Below are 16,061 nucleotides of genomic sequence, written 5' to 3'. Positions count from 1 at the left end.
AGCCTCAGGGTCTTTTCCAATGAGTCAGCTCTTCACATCATGTGGCAGGTGAGGGGGTGGCAGGTAGTTAAAACTAGTCTGTCTTAATTTAAGACTCTAGAACTCTATGACAATGTAGGCAAAGTTTTATGAACTACTGATTTTGAACTAAATAATTTGCACCCATCCAAGTATAAGACATATACCTAGAACAAGTCATTTTCCAGCTGGATGGTTTAGTTTAAGTGGCTAAAAATTCAGAACAGAACCATGTAATCAAACTAGGAGGGAAGTTCTGTGTCCTTCTGACCTGCAGATAAAATGAAACCCACAACTTTGAATGTCTGAGGGGATTTTACCTTACATATGTTCAACTTACATGTACAATCGGGGATCTGAGGTCAATGTGTCAATATTGATGTGCTGTTCCAGTAGACTGTAGGCCAGGATGGGCAAGGATGTGAAGCAGATATTGTACATTGTAAGGTAAGCGGCATCATACAGTGGCTATAATGACAAACCACAAAAGAGAAATAAATGTACTGGAACAATCATCTGCCAGAGGATATTAAACTGTCTAGAAAAATCACAAGCTTAAACAAGACAGTTTCCTTTCACACTTTGTGTGACAGCAAAAAACGGTTTTGTAAATAAGGTCACTCTGATGAGTACAGAAAAGAAACTAAAATATTGTAATGCACCATATTAATATATCCTCCCTTTAAAAACAGGATCTTATTCAGAATGTTTACATGCTATAAACTTTATTTCTAACAGATACTAACCAAGAACTTTTCAAAAGATTTTCAGTGAATGAAGACCAATTAAGTGTAAGACAGGAACTCCTTAGGAAAACTAAATATAAGCAGTGGCCAGCCTGTGTCACAGTTTTTTTTTTTTTTGGTTAATATTTTACATGCTTTTAAATACCACTATGACCCTCTCTGGACTGTATTTATGATATCAAATGTGGCCATTTACTAAGGATTAAATAAATATATTCACAAAAATCAAAGCTAAATATATTCACATGGTCATGACTCTTTCTTGCCCTGAATTCTGTAGGCTCCAGACCAAACTTCCTGTTAGGTGTCCATAGGACAACCTGCAATTCACAATGTCTAAACGCAAACTCACTCATTCCCTTTAAATTCGCTTCCTCCCATGTCCCCTACTTCAGTAAGTGGCCCCACAATGTTTGCAACCCTAGTATCTACCTTGGTGCCTGGTACTGTTTACTTGCTCAAGACATTTTTTTGAATTGAGTGATTCTCTTTCTACCTCATTAGCCATTCCATCTCAGGCTCCTCTTCTTCCTGAGCCCTCTGTGTTGGCGTGTTCCAGTACTCCATGTCTGGAACTGTATACTCGCTCTCTAGCTGATCTCATACAGTCCTGTGGTTTTAATACAACCCATTCACTGAAAATTCCTGTATGTAGCCCAGACCTGTTCCATATGACCAACAGCCCACTCAATACCTCCTCCTGAGTGTCTAGTATCTTTCAAACTTATGTCCAGGACTGAATTCCAGACTTGTCTCACCTGAAATCTGCTTCTCTTGAAGTCTTCCTCATCTCTGGCAAGGGCAACTAAATCTTTTTGATCAACCAGAACTGAAAAATTGGATTTATCATTGACTCTTCTCTTTTTCACAATCCCTATCCAATCTATGAAGAAGTGTTTACTGGCTCTACTTTTAAATACATTCAAAACCACACTACTTCTTAGCCCCTCCACTCTGACCATCATGCAAGCCTTTAGTTGATCTCCCTGCCTCTTCTCCCTTTGACCCATAGCCTATTCTCAACACAACTACCTGAGCAGCTCTACTAGAAAATAAGTGAAATCAAATCATTGTTTTGTTCAAACTCTCCAATGGATTCCTTTATCTCTAAAAGTAAAGAAGTTTCTACAATGGTGGGGCTGTAAAGTCCCCCTTGATCTGGCTTCTCTTTACCTGTCTGTCACCTTCTCAGTCAGACCAATCTTGATTTAACTTGCCACATCCTCTCTCTTGAACACATTTCTTCCACCCTGCCTCTTTTCCCCCTTATAGTACTAATCACCTTTTAATTTACACGATAAATTTATTACGTTTACTGTATCTCTCTTCACACTAGAATTTAAGCTCTGTGTCGGCAGGGATTTTTACTTATTTTATTGATAGCTGTAGCTTAAGAAAAAGCAAAGCAGCCCCTGATATCCAAGAGTTGGCCTGGCACTCAGAGCTAGGCACTGGTGCTCTGTAGAACACAAACAATTTCACGAAACAGCAACATTAAACAAGGCCACTGTGACTGTGATGGATGAAGACAAAAACATGACCACTCCATAACCACTTCTGAACATAGACACAATATAAACACTGTCCAGATCACAATAATGACCAACATCTATATTCTGGCTAATCTGGGTGACTACTACTTCTTGACCAATGACATGTTAGCTTCCTGGACAAGATTTACTAACACACCCAGTCATAAAACTAATCCCATTTGCTAACAGAAGCCAGCAAGGCCCTACTATTCCTTAAACCCTTCCCCAAATCACCTAACTGAAGCCCAAATCTTACAAGACTTTTCTAACACTCTCTTTCTAAGAAGTTCCATTGTTCCTCATGGTGTACATTCTTTCTGTTGCATTGACTAATAAACCTACTTTGATGAACTGCAAGTATTCTCCTGGCTCTGACAATCTTGAATTCCTAGAACAGAACTTGGCTTGCAGGAAGCATTCAATGAAAACTGGATGAATGAATGACTAGAGATTGGAAGCTATAATGTATTCATATAGGACTGATCTGACATAAATATTCCTTTATTGAAAAAATATTAAGGTGCTTATAATGAACCTTGTTTTGATGAAAATATTTACTGAGTTCAGTAATTTCTACACAGTGCTACATTTTGTAATATAACTGTTACCTATGACCTGAATAGACAATATCCCATATTCGCATGTATCTTTTACATATATAAAATGTTTCTGATTAATAAAATACATTTAAATGTGACACAAATGAACAGAATTATACATTTATCAATCAATGTCAATTAAAGATACAATTAATATCATAGTGGATGTTGATTCAAAAAGATTGGTAATAACTTGAATAGAGCATCAGTTCATTCATTAGTTGACTTCAAAAATATTTGCTGGGGGAAAAAAATTTACTGAGTGTTTACCAAGTGTGAAATACTGAGAACAGAGAAGATTCATGCCCTGTCTGCAAGGAGTTCGAATTCTAGAGGGGTAGGCAATCGCTTCTTGGCCTTTCGGCTAAGATCAAGTGTAGAGGGGGCGGCAGCATGGTGACTGTATAGGGAACTGGTAGAGCCTAGAGGAGGGGACCAGACTTCTTGCCTGCAGCAGACACAAAGCAAGATATAATGCATGCAACCTTTTCAATGAACTTAAAAATACATTCTACATAGAAGACGGAGACAAAATGTGATCCACTGGAGAAGGGAATGGTAAACCACTTCAGTATTCTTGTCTTGAGAACCCCATGAACAGTATGAAAAAGCAAAAAGATAGGACACTAAAAGAGAAACTCCCCAGGTCGGTAGGTGCCCAATATGCTACTGGAGATCAGTGGAGAAATAACTCCAGAAAGAATGAAGGGATGGAGCCAAAGGAAAAACAGCACCCAGCTGTGGATGTGACTGGTGATAGAAGCAAGGTCTGATGCTGTAAAGAACAATACTGCATAGGGACCTGGAATGTTAGGTCCATGAATCAAGGCAAATTGGAAGTGGTCAAACAGGTGATGGCAAGAGTGAATGTTGACATTTTAGGAATCAGTGAACCAAAATGGACTGGAATGGGTGAATTTAACTCAGATGACCATTATATCTATTACTGTGGGCAAGAATCCCTTAGAAGAAATGGAGTAGCCATCATAGTCAACAAAAGAGTCCAAAATGTAGTACTTGGGTGCAATCTCAAAAATGACAGAATGATCTCTGTTTGTTTCCAAGGCAAACCATTCAATATCACAGTAATCCAAGTCTATGCCCCAACCAGTAATGCTGAAGAAGCTGAAGTTGAATGGTTCTATGAAGACCTACAAGACCTTCTAGAACTAACACCCAAAAAAGATGTCCTTTTCATTATAGGGGACTGGAATGCAAAAGTAGGAAGTCAAGAAACACCTGGAGTAACAGAGAAATTTGGCCTTGGAGTACAGAATGAAGCAGGGCAAAGGCTAATAGAGTTTTGCCAAGAGAATGCACTCCCTCTTCCAACAACACAAGAGAAGACTCTACACATGGACATCACCAGATGGCCAACACCAAAATCAGACTGATTATATTCTTTGCAGCCAAAGATGGAGAAGCTCTATACAGTCAGCAAAAACAAGACCAGAAGCTGACTGTGGCTCAGATCATGAAATCCTTATTGCCAAATTCAGACTTAAACTGAAGAAAGTGGGGAAAACCACTAGACCATTCAGGTATGACCTAAATCAAATCCCTTATGATTATACAGTGGAAGTGAGAAATAGATTTAAGGGACTAGATCTGATAGACAGAATGCCTGATGAACTATGGACAGAGGTTCGTGACACTGTACAGGAGACAGGGAGCAAGACCATCCCCAAGAAAAAGAAATTCAAAAAAGCAAAATGGCTGTCTGAGGAGGCCTTACAAATAGCTGTGAAAAGAAGGGAAGTGAAAAGCAAAGGAGAAAAGGAAAAATATACCCATTTGAATGCAGAGTTCTAAAGAATAGCCAAGGAGAGATAAGAAAACCTTCCTCAGTGATCAGTGCAAAGAAATAGAGGAAAACAATAGAATGGGAAAGACTAGAGATTTCTTCAAGAAAATTAGAGATACCAAGGGAACATTTCATGCAAAGATGGGCTCAATAAAGGACAGAAATGGTAGGGACCTAACAGAAGCAGAAGATATTAAGAAGAGGTGGCAAGAATACACAGAACTGTACAAAAAAGATCTTCACGACCCAGATAATCACAATGGTGTGATCATTCACCTAGAGCCAGACATCCTGGAATGTGAAGTCAAGTGGGCCTTAGGAAGCATCACTACAAACAAAGCTAGTGAAGGTAATGGAATTCCAGTTGTGTTTTTTCAAATCCTAAAAGACGATGCTGTGAAAGTACTGCACTCAATATGCCCGCAAATTTGGAAAAGTCAGCAGTGGCCATGGGACTGGAAAAGGTCAGTTTTCATTGCAATCCCAATGAAAGGCCATGCCAAGAATGATCAAACTACCACACAATTGCGCTCATCTCACACACTAGCAAAGTAATGCTCAAAATTCTCCAAGCCAGTCTTCAGCAATACGTGAACCGTGAACTTCCAGATGTTCAAGCTGGTTTTAGAAAAGGCAGAGGAACCACAGATCAAACTGCAACATCCAATGGATCATCAGATGAGATCCAGCAAGAGAGTCCCAAAAAAACATCTATTTCTGCTTTATTGACTAGGCCAAAGCCTTTGACTATGTGGATCACAATTAACTGTGGAAAATTCTGAAAGAGATGGGAATACCAGACCACCTGACTTGCCTCTTGAGAAATCTGTATGCAGGTCAGGAAGCAACAGTTAGAACTGAACATGGAACAACAGATTGGTTCCAAATAGGAAAAGGAGTATGTCAAGGCTGTATATTGTCACCTGCTTATTTAACTTACATGCAGAGTACATCATGAGAAATGCTGGGCTGGAGGAAGCACAAGCTGGAATCAAGATTGCTGGGAGAAATATCAATAACCTCAGATATGCAGATGACACCACCCTTCTGGCAGAAAGTGAAGAAGAACTAAAGAGCCTCTTGAAAGCAAAAGAGGAAAGTGGAAAAGTTGGCTTAAAGCTCAACATTCAGAAATCTAAGATCATGGCATCTGGTCCCATGACTTCATGGCAAATGAATGGGGGATGGGGAAACAGTGGGAGACTTTAGTTTTTTGGGCTTCAAAATCACCGCAGATGGTGACTGCAGCCATGAAATTAAAAGATGCTTACTCCTTGGAAGGAAAGTTACGACCAACCTAGATAGCATATTAAAAAGCAGAGACATTACTTTGCCAACAAAGGTCCATCTAGTCAAGGCTATGGTTTTCCCAGTGGTCGTGTATGGATGTGAGAGCTGGACTGTAAAGAAAGCTGAGCGCTGAAGAATTGATGCTTTTGAACTGTGGTGTTGAAGACTCTTGAGAGTCCCTTGGACTGCAAGGAGATCCAACCAGTCCTTGCTAAAGGAGATCAGTTTAATTCTCAAGGGAGAGGACTAGTCTGTTGGCTCACTGCACTACATTCTCGTTGAAAACCATCCATTCCATTTTTGCTAATGAGAAATTGAAAGAAAAAAAAATCCAAAAAAACCCAGATTGACTGGTGTGTAATTTAGTCTTGAATTTTATTCAAACCAAAGGAGCATCAGTCTACTTTTGTTCCACTATGGTACTTTGAGTGTATATGAGAAATAATTATAATTTTTAGATGCATAATCAGAGGAGACAGAAAAGTTCTTAAAACAAACAAACAACAAACAATACTGTTGTTGTGAAACCTGTTATGAATGGTATCTTTTCATGAAGAAAAAAGACCAGTCTATTTCAGCTTTACTAAACAAAGAGTAGATTTTTGTTTAAATAATCTGCATCCTGGTGCCATTTCTACCTTCTCCATAGCTCATATCTAAGTTCCTGGGTTGCAGAGAACACCTGAAGTAGACCTAAACTGAAAAAGGCTGACTAACCTGTATGTATTCCACCAGTGAAGTTGCTCAGTCGTGTCTGACTCTGTGATCCCATGGACTGTAGCCTACCAGGCTCCTTCATCCATGGAATTTTCCAGGCAAGAGTACTGGAGTGGGTTGCCATTTCCTTCTCCAGGAAGATCTTCCCAACCCGGGATCAAACCCAGGTCTCCCGCATTGCAGGCACATGCTTTACAGTCTGAGCCACGTATTTGCAATAACGGTCTATGCATTCAGCAGCAGCACAAGGCCAAAGTGGAAACGAAAGCTACAAACATCACTACCTCAGATATGCTAGTCACTCAGTCATGTCTGACTCTTTGCGACCCCATGGACTGTAGCCCACCAGGCTCCTCTGTCCATGGGATTTTCCAGACAAGAATATTGGAGTGGGTTGCCATTCCCTTCTCCAGGGGATCTTCCTAACCCAGGGATTGAACCAGAGTCTCCTGCATTGCAGGTGGATCTTTTACTGTCTGAGCCACCAAGAGACCTTCCTTTTATCTGGTACACTTTTTCTAAGATATCTGCCTAGGTTCTTCCCTCATTTCCTCCAAATCTCTGCCCAAATGTCACCTCATCAGAGAGAACTTCCCAGATCAGGTTGTCTAAAAAAGCAGCTCTCTTCCCCAGTCAATAAGTCCCCTATTCACTTATTTTTTTTTTTCCTTCAGAGGATGTATCAGTACCCAGTGTAATATGTTTGATTGCTGTCTGTCTCTCTGCCTATCACTCACTCTACTGCAAGCTCCATGGGTAAGAGCTTTGATCACTGTTATATTCCCAATACTTAACAGGGCACACAGTAGGCACTCAAGAAGTATTTTTTAAATGAATTAACGTACCAGTTGAGCAACTGAGGAAGGCAAACGTCAACTCCTATGAGAACCTAAGCAGACCCCTGACAGCCTAGGGTTTCAAAAACCAAGGGTTTCCTTTCTTTCTTCATACAATTTTTGTTTGGTCAACATGGTTTTAAAAACCAGCTTCCCTTTATCAGTTTGCTACAAAATTTCAAAATGTCTTTTTAAAACTTACATTCCTTATCCACGGAAGTGAGGAATTAACAAATATTTTGATCAATAGCAATCTGAATGTTCAAGAAAAGTATAACTATCAGAATTTTAAAAACTGTTACCAATGCTGTTACTTTTTAATACAAGAAGGCCGATGGCACTTCCTATAGCCACTAATTCATAAAGTGATCAGCTTAACAGGCCCCATGGGGCTGATGACATGGAACTGATGTAAGAGACAGCATACCATATAGCAAAGAAGCAAGTTTAAGAGAAAGAGAGCAGTCACTTCCCATTAGAAAGAATACATTCTCTAAAAATACTGCCAAGAAATTAGGAAAAAAAATCGCTTCCTATCATGAAGAATGGAGCTGGCCTTGAAATATAGAAACTCAGTTTCTAATACCGGTGATGATGTTACCAGCAGCTCAGCTTGGTAAAAATCACTGAATTGCTCATAGATAAACTACAAAATTTCTCAGTCACTGAGCATTATAGCTCCCTTAGTTAGCTATACTTCCACTAGAAGCAATGCAAAATGTATTTCAGCTATTAAAGAAACCTACAAACGTGCCTGCTCATCCAACCACTTACATATCAAGTCAACATACAGCACATTCTGTATGCAAAAAATGTTCAGAAAACTACAGAGGGCTACCAGTGTAGAATTCTTTAACTAATCCAAGGCTTTATCCAGGAATTACTGCTTCTCGGTTAGCTTAAACATCAATGTTTTTTTTTCTAGAAAATCAACTTGAGAAAATGAAAAGATAAAAAAATTCTATTTGATGAAATATTTTAAAGTTATTGGAAAACATTATATACACTGACAAAATTTTTTAAATGATCTCAACTCCAATAGGATGTACCAAATAACTTTCAAAAAGAAAATAACAATAAGACCATTACTGAAGCAAAGACATAAAATTTTGCTATTGGTCAAAAACCAGGCCAAGAAGACCAACTGTTGAACCAAGGGGAAAAAAATCCTTTTATTTTGGACATACCTCTTTAAATCTCTATAATCCAATACACAAAAGGTAGTTTATTAACAGCAAGTATAAACTACATTACAACAAATATGTAGGGAAACCAACCTGCTGTGAGAATCCACAGAAGAACTGGTACAAAAATTGTGGCAAAATGAAACAAAGGTTCTGGGAAAAAAATGAAGAAAAGGGTTAATATGTTTCACTCCATCAACTTTTTGAAACTAAAACAGGAAACTGTACTCAATAGTATAGGCAGTCCTAAATGCTTCTAATGTCACAATGCAATAAACTTCTACTCCTGAGTTATAAGGAAACAATTCAAAACAATAGATTACATTCATATTGATACCAACTTCTGCTCTTCCCAGGCAGAAGACAATCTCACTTACTTTATGAGATCCTCTTGCTGTTCTAGAGAAGAAATGAGCTCATATAATATGAACACTTAATGGTACTGCACCTTAAATGCCAAATGGGTTTGTAAAATCATCACGAAGTAGACTGACATAAAGCTCTAAGTGTATAATTTAAAGTCTGCTAATGCCAATGAATAGTCAGGAAATTATTATAGTATATATTGACACAAACAAGTATCAACTAATGGTTTATTGCCTTTGTTACTACCTCATTAAACAATCAACTATTATTATTGATCATCTACCATAAGTAAAGATGACACTGGGTGATACAAAAAACCAAAACCTCTCATTTCTTTTTTTTTTTTTTTAAGTTTCTTACTATCTTTATTCATACAAATAAAGTAGTCATGGGCAGCAAGCACATTTTCTTGGATGGTTTACAATCATTTATCTAGGTTCCAACTTTGGCATTTAAGATATTAAACATTTTATGAATTTAATTATTAAAATAATAGAGTAACTTAAACTTGTGTCCCCAACTTTACATTGGTCATAATACTTTTCATACTGTGCAGTATTTGAATTTGAAGATCAAAGTACACACACATATCCATCCCAGTGACCTCTTTTTAAAGTTACCTAGATATCCATTTTGGACAATTTGGGTTAATGGGCTGAAAACAACTACATTACACTACATTTACAAGCAAACAAGAAAACTTTTATTTGGGGTAGTAGCTAAGAAAGCAGCTTTTTACGGAGACTGGAAAAAAAGGAAGTAGGGGAAGTATGAGAGTAATTGCTATCCTTAGGAAATAACTTTAAAAATTCAAAATTTTTCATAGGATCTTATTAAGAAGGATGCAGTACCAGTATAACATTTAACAAATATGAAAGTAACTCTCAATAAGAACCTTGCCTAGTGATTTCTGACCTTGGATGAGTATCATTTCTAGTTGCACACGTAAACAAAACCTCTCATTTCTAAGAGAGTTATCACTTAACTGGGAGAATATGAAAAACAGATTAAAAAAAACACAAGCTGAGAATGCACAAGGCAGTAAAAGCCACCAGGTGAGAGGATAAATACTAAAATTAAATTAATATCTTCAGGCAAAACTACCAGCACTAATGTTTTCAAATGGGTGCTGTCCTTCAGTATAAGCTTTGACTGTATTTGAGCCCTGCTGTCACTTGCTCATGTCTCTGGATTTCTCTTTGGGCACCCCCTTTAATAGTCCATTTTTGAGCCACGTCAAAAAACCATCTCTTTCCTTCTGTCACACATGCTCACTTAGCTAATGTTCCATTCTGGGAGACTTGAGGCCATTTTTAAAAATCCAGTGGATCCTCTGCCGCAGCTGAGGATATTTAGGTGAATACACTGCCGGCTGTGGAGGACATTTCTAAAGAAAACTGCTACACGTGTTTTGAATAAGTCCTACAGCACCAGAGTGTCAGAGCTCCCAAGGTCATCATCTGGAAGGGCAACACTCATTTGTATGGATCAATTCTGGCAGAATGCAAAATACTGTCGGTAGCCTTCCTACAGTACTTTATGTATATAAAAGAAGTGCTCTGAGGAAGAGACAGTGCTAGGTGTGGATTATGGGGGTGCTATGTGGGAAGGGGAGGTCTGACTCTCCCATTAGAGTAACAGTTCCATGAAAACAAGGACTTTTCCTGTCTTATTCCATTATGAATTCTCAAGGGCCTGAAATAATGCTTGGCACATGGTAACACATTCAAGCATATTTGTTGATTGAATAAAAAAAGAAGTTAGACTTTGAACTAGGTGTTAAAGATGAGTACGATATGATGAGAGCAGGAACCAAGGCAAGACCATATGTATTTTAAACATATCACGTAGGACAGGGTGGGGTGCCTTAAAAGCCAGACTAATTCTTAGACAAAGGAGAGTGAAGTTTCTGGAGGACAAGTTGAAAAGTGGCATTTTTTAAACATTAACCTGGCTGAATTATGCAACTGAGTGGAGAAACAGAGAGCAGGAAGACCTGTCACTGCAGGGCAATAACAACTGGAAGATGCAAAGTCAAAATAAGAGGAAGGAAGGCATCTTAGCTCAGCCAGGGTGGTCAAACATATTATAGATCATCTTGAGACGAAAGGCAGCATAAGAAAGGAATCATGCTAAGTCAGTAACTAAGGTGAAAATGGGCACAGAGATTCTAATGAAGACAGAGGGTTTCTGCATAAATAATCCCCTAAATTGAGAACAGGGATATATAACTTACTGATCACTGGTAAACATTAGCCATCTTAATACTTATTTTGTTTTTCTTAACAGAGTGTTCCTTCCATCTGGTGGCAGTTGCTTGAATTGCAGGCCAAACTCTTAAAAGAGGCAAACAAGCTTCTGGAACAGGATCAGAATGCTAGGCAGGTATGTAGGGCCAAATCTTCATGGGCTCCCCTTCAAGGGGGAGGTAAGAGAGAACAACCATCCATCCCCACGTGAGGCTGTTAAGTTACTGAGTTCAAGGCCCCGTAGACTCTATATAAATAACATAACCACACAGAAATGGTGGAAAAGGAAAAAAAAAAGTAACTTTGGAAACAGTATTTTGACTACATACTCTAAGGCTAAAGAGCTAAAGACAGAAGTGCGCACACACATATTTCTCAAGTTAGTCAGACTTGTTTCCCATAGGAATATATGAGTCAGCAATTCTGGAACTACTTTAAGTATAAACTTGAGGATTTAGCAAATAAATAAATAATGCAAATGAGAACCAGGTTTCTCACTGCTGAAGAAAGGAGTTACTAATATGGAAAAGGGAAAGGTTAGATAGAATGATCCATGCAGTGTCAGCTTTAATCAAAGGTATCCATACAAACTGAGTTCAAGTATTGAGTTTATATGGATACCAATGACAATGAGCACAACGAGCACCAGATCTAGATTTCTAAATACCATTTGTAAAAAAAGGACCAGAGATCCTTGGAGAAAAGTCTGAGTCCAGGAATGGGGAAGGAAAAAATACAAGAGGAGCCTATAACATCATGTGGTACCAGAAAACAAACAAAACTTAAAAAAAGGCGATGGTCAGGGGCGGGTATACACAATGGGTATAAAGTTTTAGTAAGTTCTAGAGATCTGCTATGCTTAACAGGACTGTATTCTTTCACTTAATAATCTGTTAAGGAGATAGAGCTCTTGTTACATGTCATCACAATAAAATAAAAAGTTAATGATGGGCACATGGTGAAAGGACACAGGTGCCAAGCCCGTGACAATCTGAGTAACAATGAATGATGGTAATGAATTTCAACACAGATAAAGTATCTGGTTTAGTGGGAGAATGCTCTTTTCAAACAAAATTACATAAGCGAAACTGAGGTGTCCTGACACCCTCAAAACACCATCTGAATCAATGTTTCAAAGTTGACATTATCATGAATGGGGCATACTGACAACACATCCTCCTGATATGATGTCCTCAGCAGGTTGCAATAGCATTTCTGTGGTAATTGTGCCCAAACTTGAATCTAATAACAGGCAAATACTAGACAAACCCAAATTGAGGGTCAGTCAACTAACTAAATGGCCAGCATTCTTCAAACATTTTAAGATCATAAAGACAAAAAAGACTGGAACTATCCCAGGTTAAAGAAGACTAAGGAGATCAGGATCCTTAAATGCAGGCCTGAGATTGAAACAGACCACAAAACAAATATCTGTGGGACCATTAGCAAAATTCCAATACGGTATATAGACTAGTTAATAATGTGCTAATTAATATCAATTTATTGATCTTGGTAACTATGCTGTGTGTTATCTAAGGTGCTAACAGTTGGCAAAGCTGAGCAGAGCGTATATGAGACTTCACTAATTTTGCAACTTTTAAAAAGTATGGAATTATCTCAAAATGAAAATTGAAAAAACTTCAAAAAAATAAACAGAACAGAATATAGGACAGGAGATCAAGTTCTGGTACACGGTTAAAACAGGTAAACCTAACGTATATGTTACATAAATTATATCTAAATTTATATATTATATACCATTTATATCACTATATATCATATAGTAATGTCAATAGGATAAGTCATTGTTTGGTGCAGGGGTGGAGAAGATTGGAAAAGCACAAGGGAACTTTCTGGGGTGGTACAGATGGTCAATATTTGATTCTGGTGGTAGTTACATGGACGTAAACATTTGTCAAAATCAAGCTATAAACATTTAAAGGGGACTGCTACTGCTACTGCTAAGTCACTTCAGTCGTGTCCGACTCTATGCGACCCCATAGACGGCAGCCCACCAGGCTCCCCCGTCCCTGGGATTCTCCAGGCAAGAATACTGGAGTGGGTTGCCACTGCCTTCTCCAATGCATGAAAGTGAAAAGTGAAAGTGAAGTCGCTCAGTCATGTCTGACTCTTAGCGACCCCATGGACTGCAGCCTACCAGGCTCCTCCGTCCATGGGATTTTCCAGGCAAGAGTACTGGAGTCGGGTGCCATTGCCTTCTCCGTTTAATGGGTACACTGTACTGTATTTAAACTATACTTTAAGAAAGTTCACTTAAAATTTTTCATCTCAAATCTGTTTCATTAAGGGGAATTTCTGGTTTCTGATTCATTAAATAGACCACCTCTGTTTTACTGACCACAAATTTCAGGGCTAAGACACTAAAACAAATATGAAAAAAGAACAAAAATAAACCTGCAACCAAGCCAAGTCAACGCTGCGTTAAACTCTCATAAATTACAAATATTTTATCACATACCTTATAGAAGAAATACTGTACCAGGTGTGCTATTCTCACATAATATAGATGTCCATGAGCCAACAGCAGTTTCTTTAAATGTTTAAACTTTGGGACCGAATAATCGCTATTCCTGGATGCTTGGCGACCTTCTTTGCCTTTAATACCTAAAAAAAGACAATCTCTATAGGGTGAGTATTTTTATAGAGTAAGTAACCACCTCATCTGTTACTTCCATGTTTTTCTTGATTACAAGTACAGTTCAATTGAATAATTTAGCTTTGTTTTCTTAAGAAAAAGTGCTTTTTATCAGTGAGATTTATCAATAAAAAGTAAAATTGTTTAATTGGCAATTACCTATTTATAACAAAACATAAAACAATTAATGAAATCATTATTTTAATCATGATAAGGCAAAAATTATACTGAGGAAAAAATTTAATCTCAAAAATATTGAAGATATTTTTGAAGGTACTTGGTAAGTGATTAATTATACACCGCACCAGACTAGGTGCTATATTAAAGCAACTCAGAGACCTGGGGTTTATGGTTTAAGAGATCAAAACTGAAGAGTTGTAATGAGATGGTTAAGTCCTCATACCGAATGATACTCTGAGCAGTGGTTAGCTAACACTTAGTCCTGTCCAAAATGTCCATAAAGCAGCTGGCTCACACCAAAGAGCCTCAAAATTTGCTCTTGTCCAAAATGCCCCTGAGCATACTTGGTCCACACCAAATAGTTCTGGACAGCAACAAATTTCAAGGGGGCTTCTCAGACGGCTCTGTGGTAAAGAATCCACTTGCCAATACAGGAGATGCGGATTCGACCCCTGGAGGGAAGGGGAGATCCCCTGGAGGAGGGCATGGCAACCCACTCCAGTATTCTTGCCTGGAGAATCCCATGGACAGAGGAGCCTGGCAGGCTATGGTCCATAGGGTCACAAGAGTCAGACACGACTTAGAGACTAAACAACAGAATTTCAAGGACCTTTTGGCGTGGATAAAATGCACTGTGGACATTTTAGACAAGATCAAATGTCCTGCAAGGCTGAGTGGCAGCCCATGAGCTCAAGTGGCTTCAGGTCATTTCTGGTCAATAGCCCATGAGTCGAACTAGAATTCCACAGTAAACAGGGTTACTTCCAAATGGAAAGAATTTGGGAATCCAATCTGCATTACAATAATCCCCAAGATATTAATAATGCTATTATTTCTCCCCCTCCAAAAAATGCTGGGGTGTTAGGATTGCTGTCTCCCAGCAAGCTAACAGGGGGGAAAATGGTGAAGTCACAGAGAAGAGGCTGTTGCATGCCAACATGTAAATTCACCACTATAGCCCAAATGACCATGCATAAATATTGGCATGAGGAAAATCAGTCAGCCAGTTATCATTTCTGAGTTCCAAACAGTTAAGGACCTCAAAAGATACAGTGCAACAACATAAGCAGGCGATCTGGCCAGTGGTGAAAAATCAATACAATTTCCTGCATGCTGGCAAAAATGAGAGCTAAATGATCGATCACGCGGCCAGGAGGTTTCAGAAATTTGGTTTATTTGGCTAATAAAACAATATCCTCCAGCCTGGTATTGCTACCTTTCCACCAGGGGTAGGACTTATGCATGGGCATATTCCATGATCAGAAGAGAACCTTCATTTGATTAACAATGATCATTCCCAAATTCAAATTCAAGATGAGCAACCAAAACAATCTCTAGAATAATAAGACCACTCTACCTAAAAGCAATACTGATACCTTACAGCTGCCATCTCATTAGATGTTTCTTACCTATGCCCACATGGGATTCCAAGATCATGCTAACATCATTGGCACCATCACCTATCGACAGTGTGATTGGGCTGCCTTTTAAATTCTTCACCATTCTTACAATCTAAACGTTAAATACAAGAGAGGTATAGAAAAGGTCAAAGCAGAATGTGAGCTTGTACTCCATGGGGGTATTTGCCTCATTCACACTTGTAAATGGAGGCCTTGCAAACAGAAAGGTGGTCTATGCATATAATAGTGTCGAATTCTCAGGGGAGAACAACACAGCTTTTCAAAACGTAACACCAGTGCCTACTTGTTTCTGGTTTTGCTAATGGATGAACTGTCTAATCTATGCCTTCTTCCACATTAGAGAGCAGCACGCATCCCCTCTTGTCACTGCTTCACATGTCCTTTCAGATCAGGTAGTGAAGGAGAGAAAGTGGAGACCAGAGAGCTGATATGGGGTAATATGCATGGGGCTACCAGGACAAAA

General features: G+C 38.7%; 1 protein-coding gene across 7 annotated transcripts in view; it reads right to left on the bottom strand.

The window, feature by feature from the left end:
- Positions 1-16,061, bottom strand: part of ATP11C (ATPase phospholipid transporting 11C) — a 166,031-nt gene that overhangs the window by 25,634 nt on the left and 124,336 nt on the right. For all 7 annotated transcript variants that reach the window (XM_070463261.1, XM_070463265.1, XM_070463262.1 and 4 more), the window contains 4 exons: positions 15,587-15,689; positions 13,821-13,966; positions 8,820-8,879; positions 359-486 (listed from right to left, as the gene is read on the bottom strand). In XM_070463261.1, the coding sequence (XP_070319362.1) occupies positions 359-486; positions 8,820-8,879; positions 13,821-13,966; positions 15,587-15,689 (437 nt within the window). The remainder of the gene's footprint in view (positions 1-358; positions 487-8,819; positions 8,880-13,820; positions 13,967-15,586; positions 15,690-16,061) is intronic.

Source organism: Odocoileus virginianus, unplaced genomic scaffold (assembly GCF_023699985.2).
Source record: "Odocoileus virginianus isolate 20LAN1187 ecotype Illinois unplaced genomic scaffold, Ovbor_1.2 Unplaced_Contig_1, whole genome shotgun sequence".
NCBI lineage: Eukaryota > Metazoa > Chordata > Mammalia > Artiodactyla > Cervidae > Odocoileus > Odocoileus virginianus.
The sequence above is the reverse complement of the archived record's forward strand: the minus strand, read 5'-3'. Positions and strand labels throughout refer to the sequence as shown.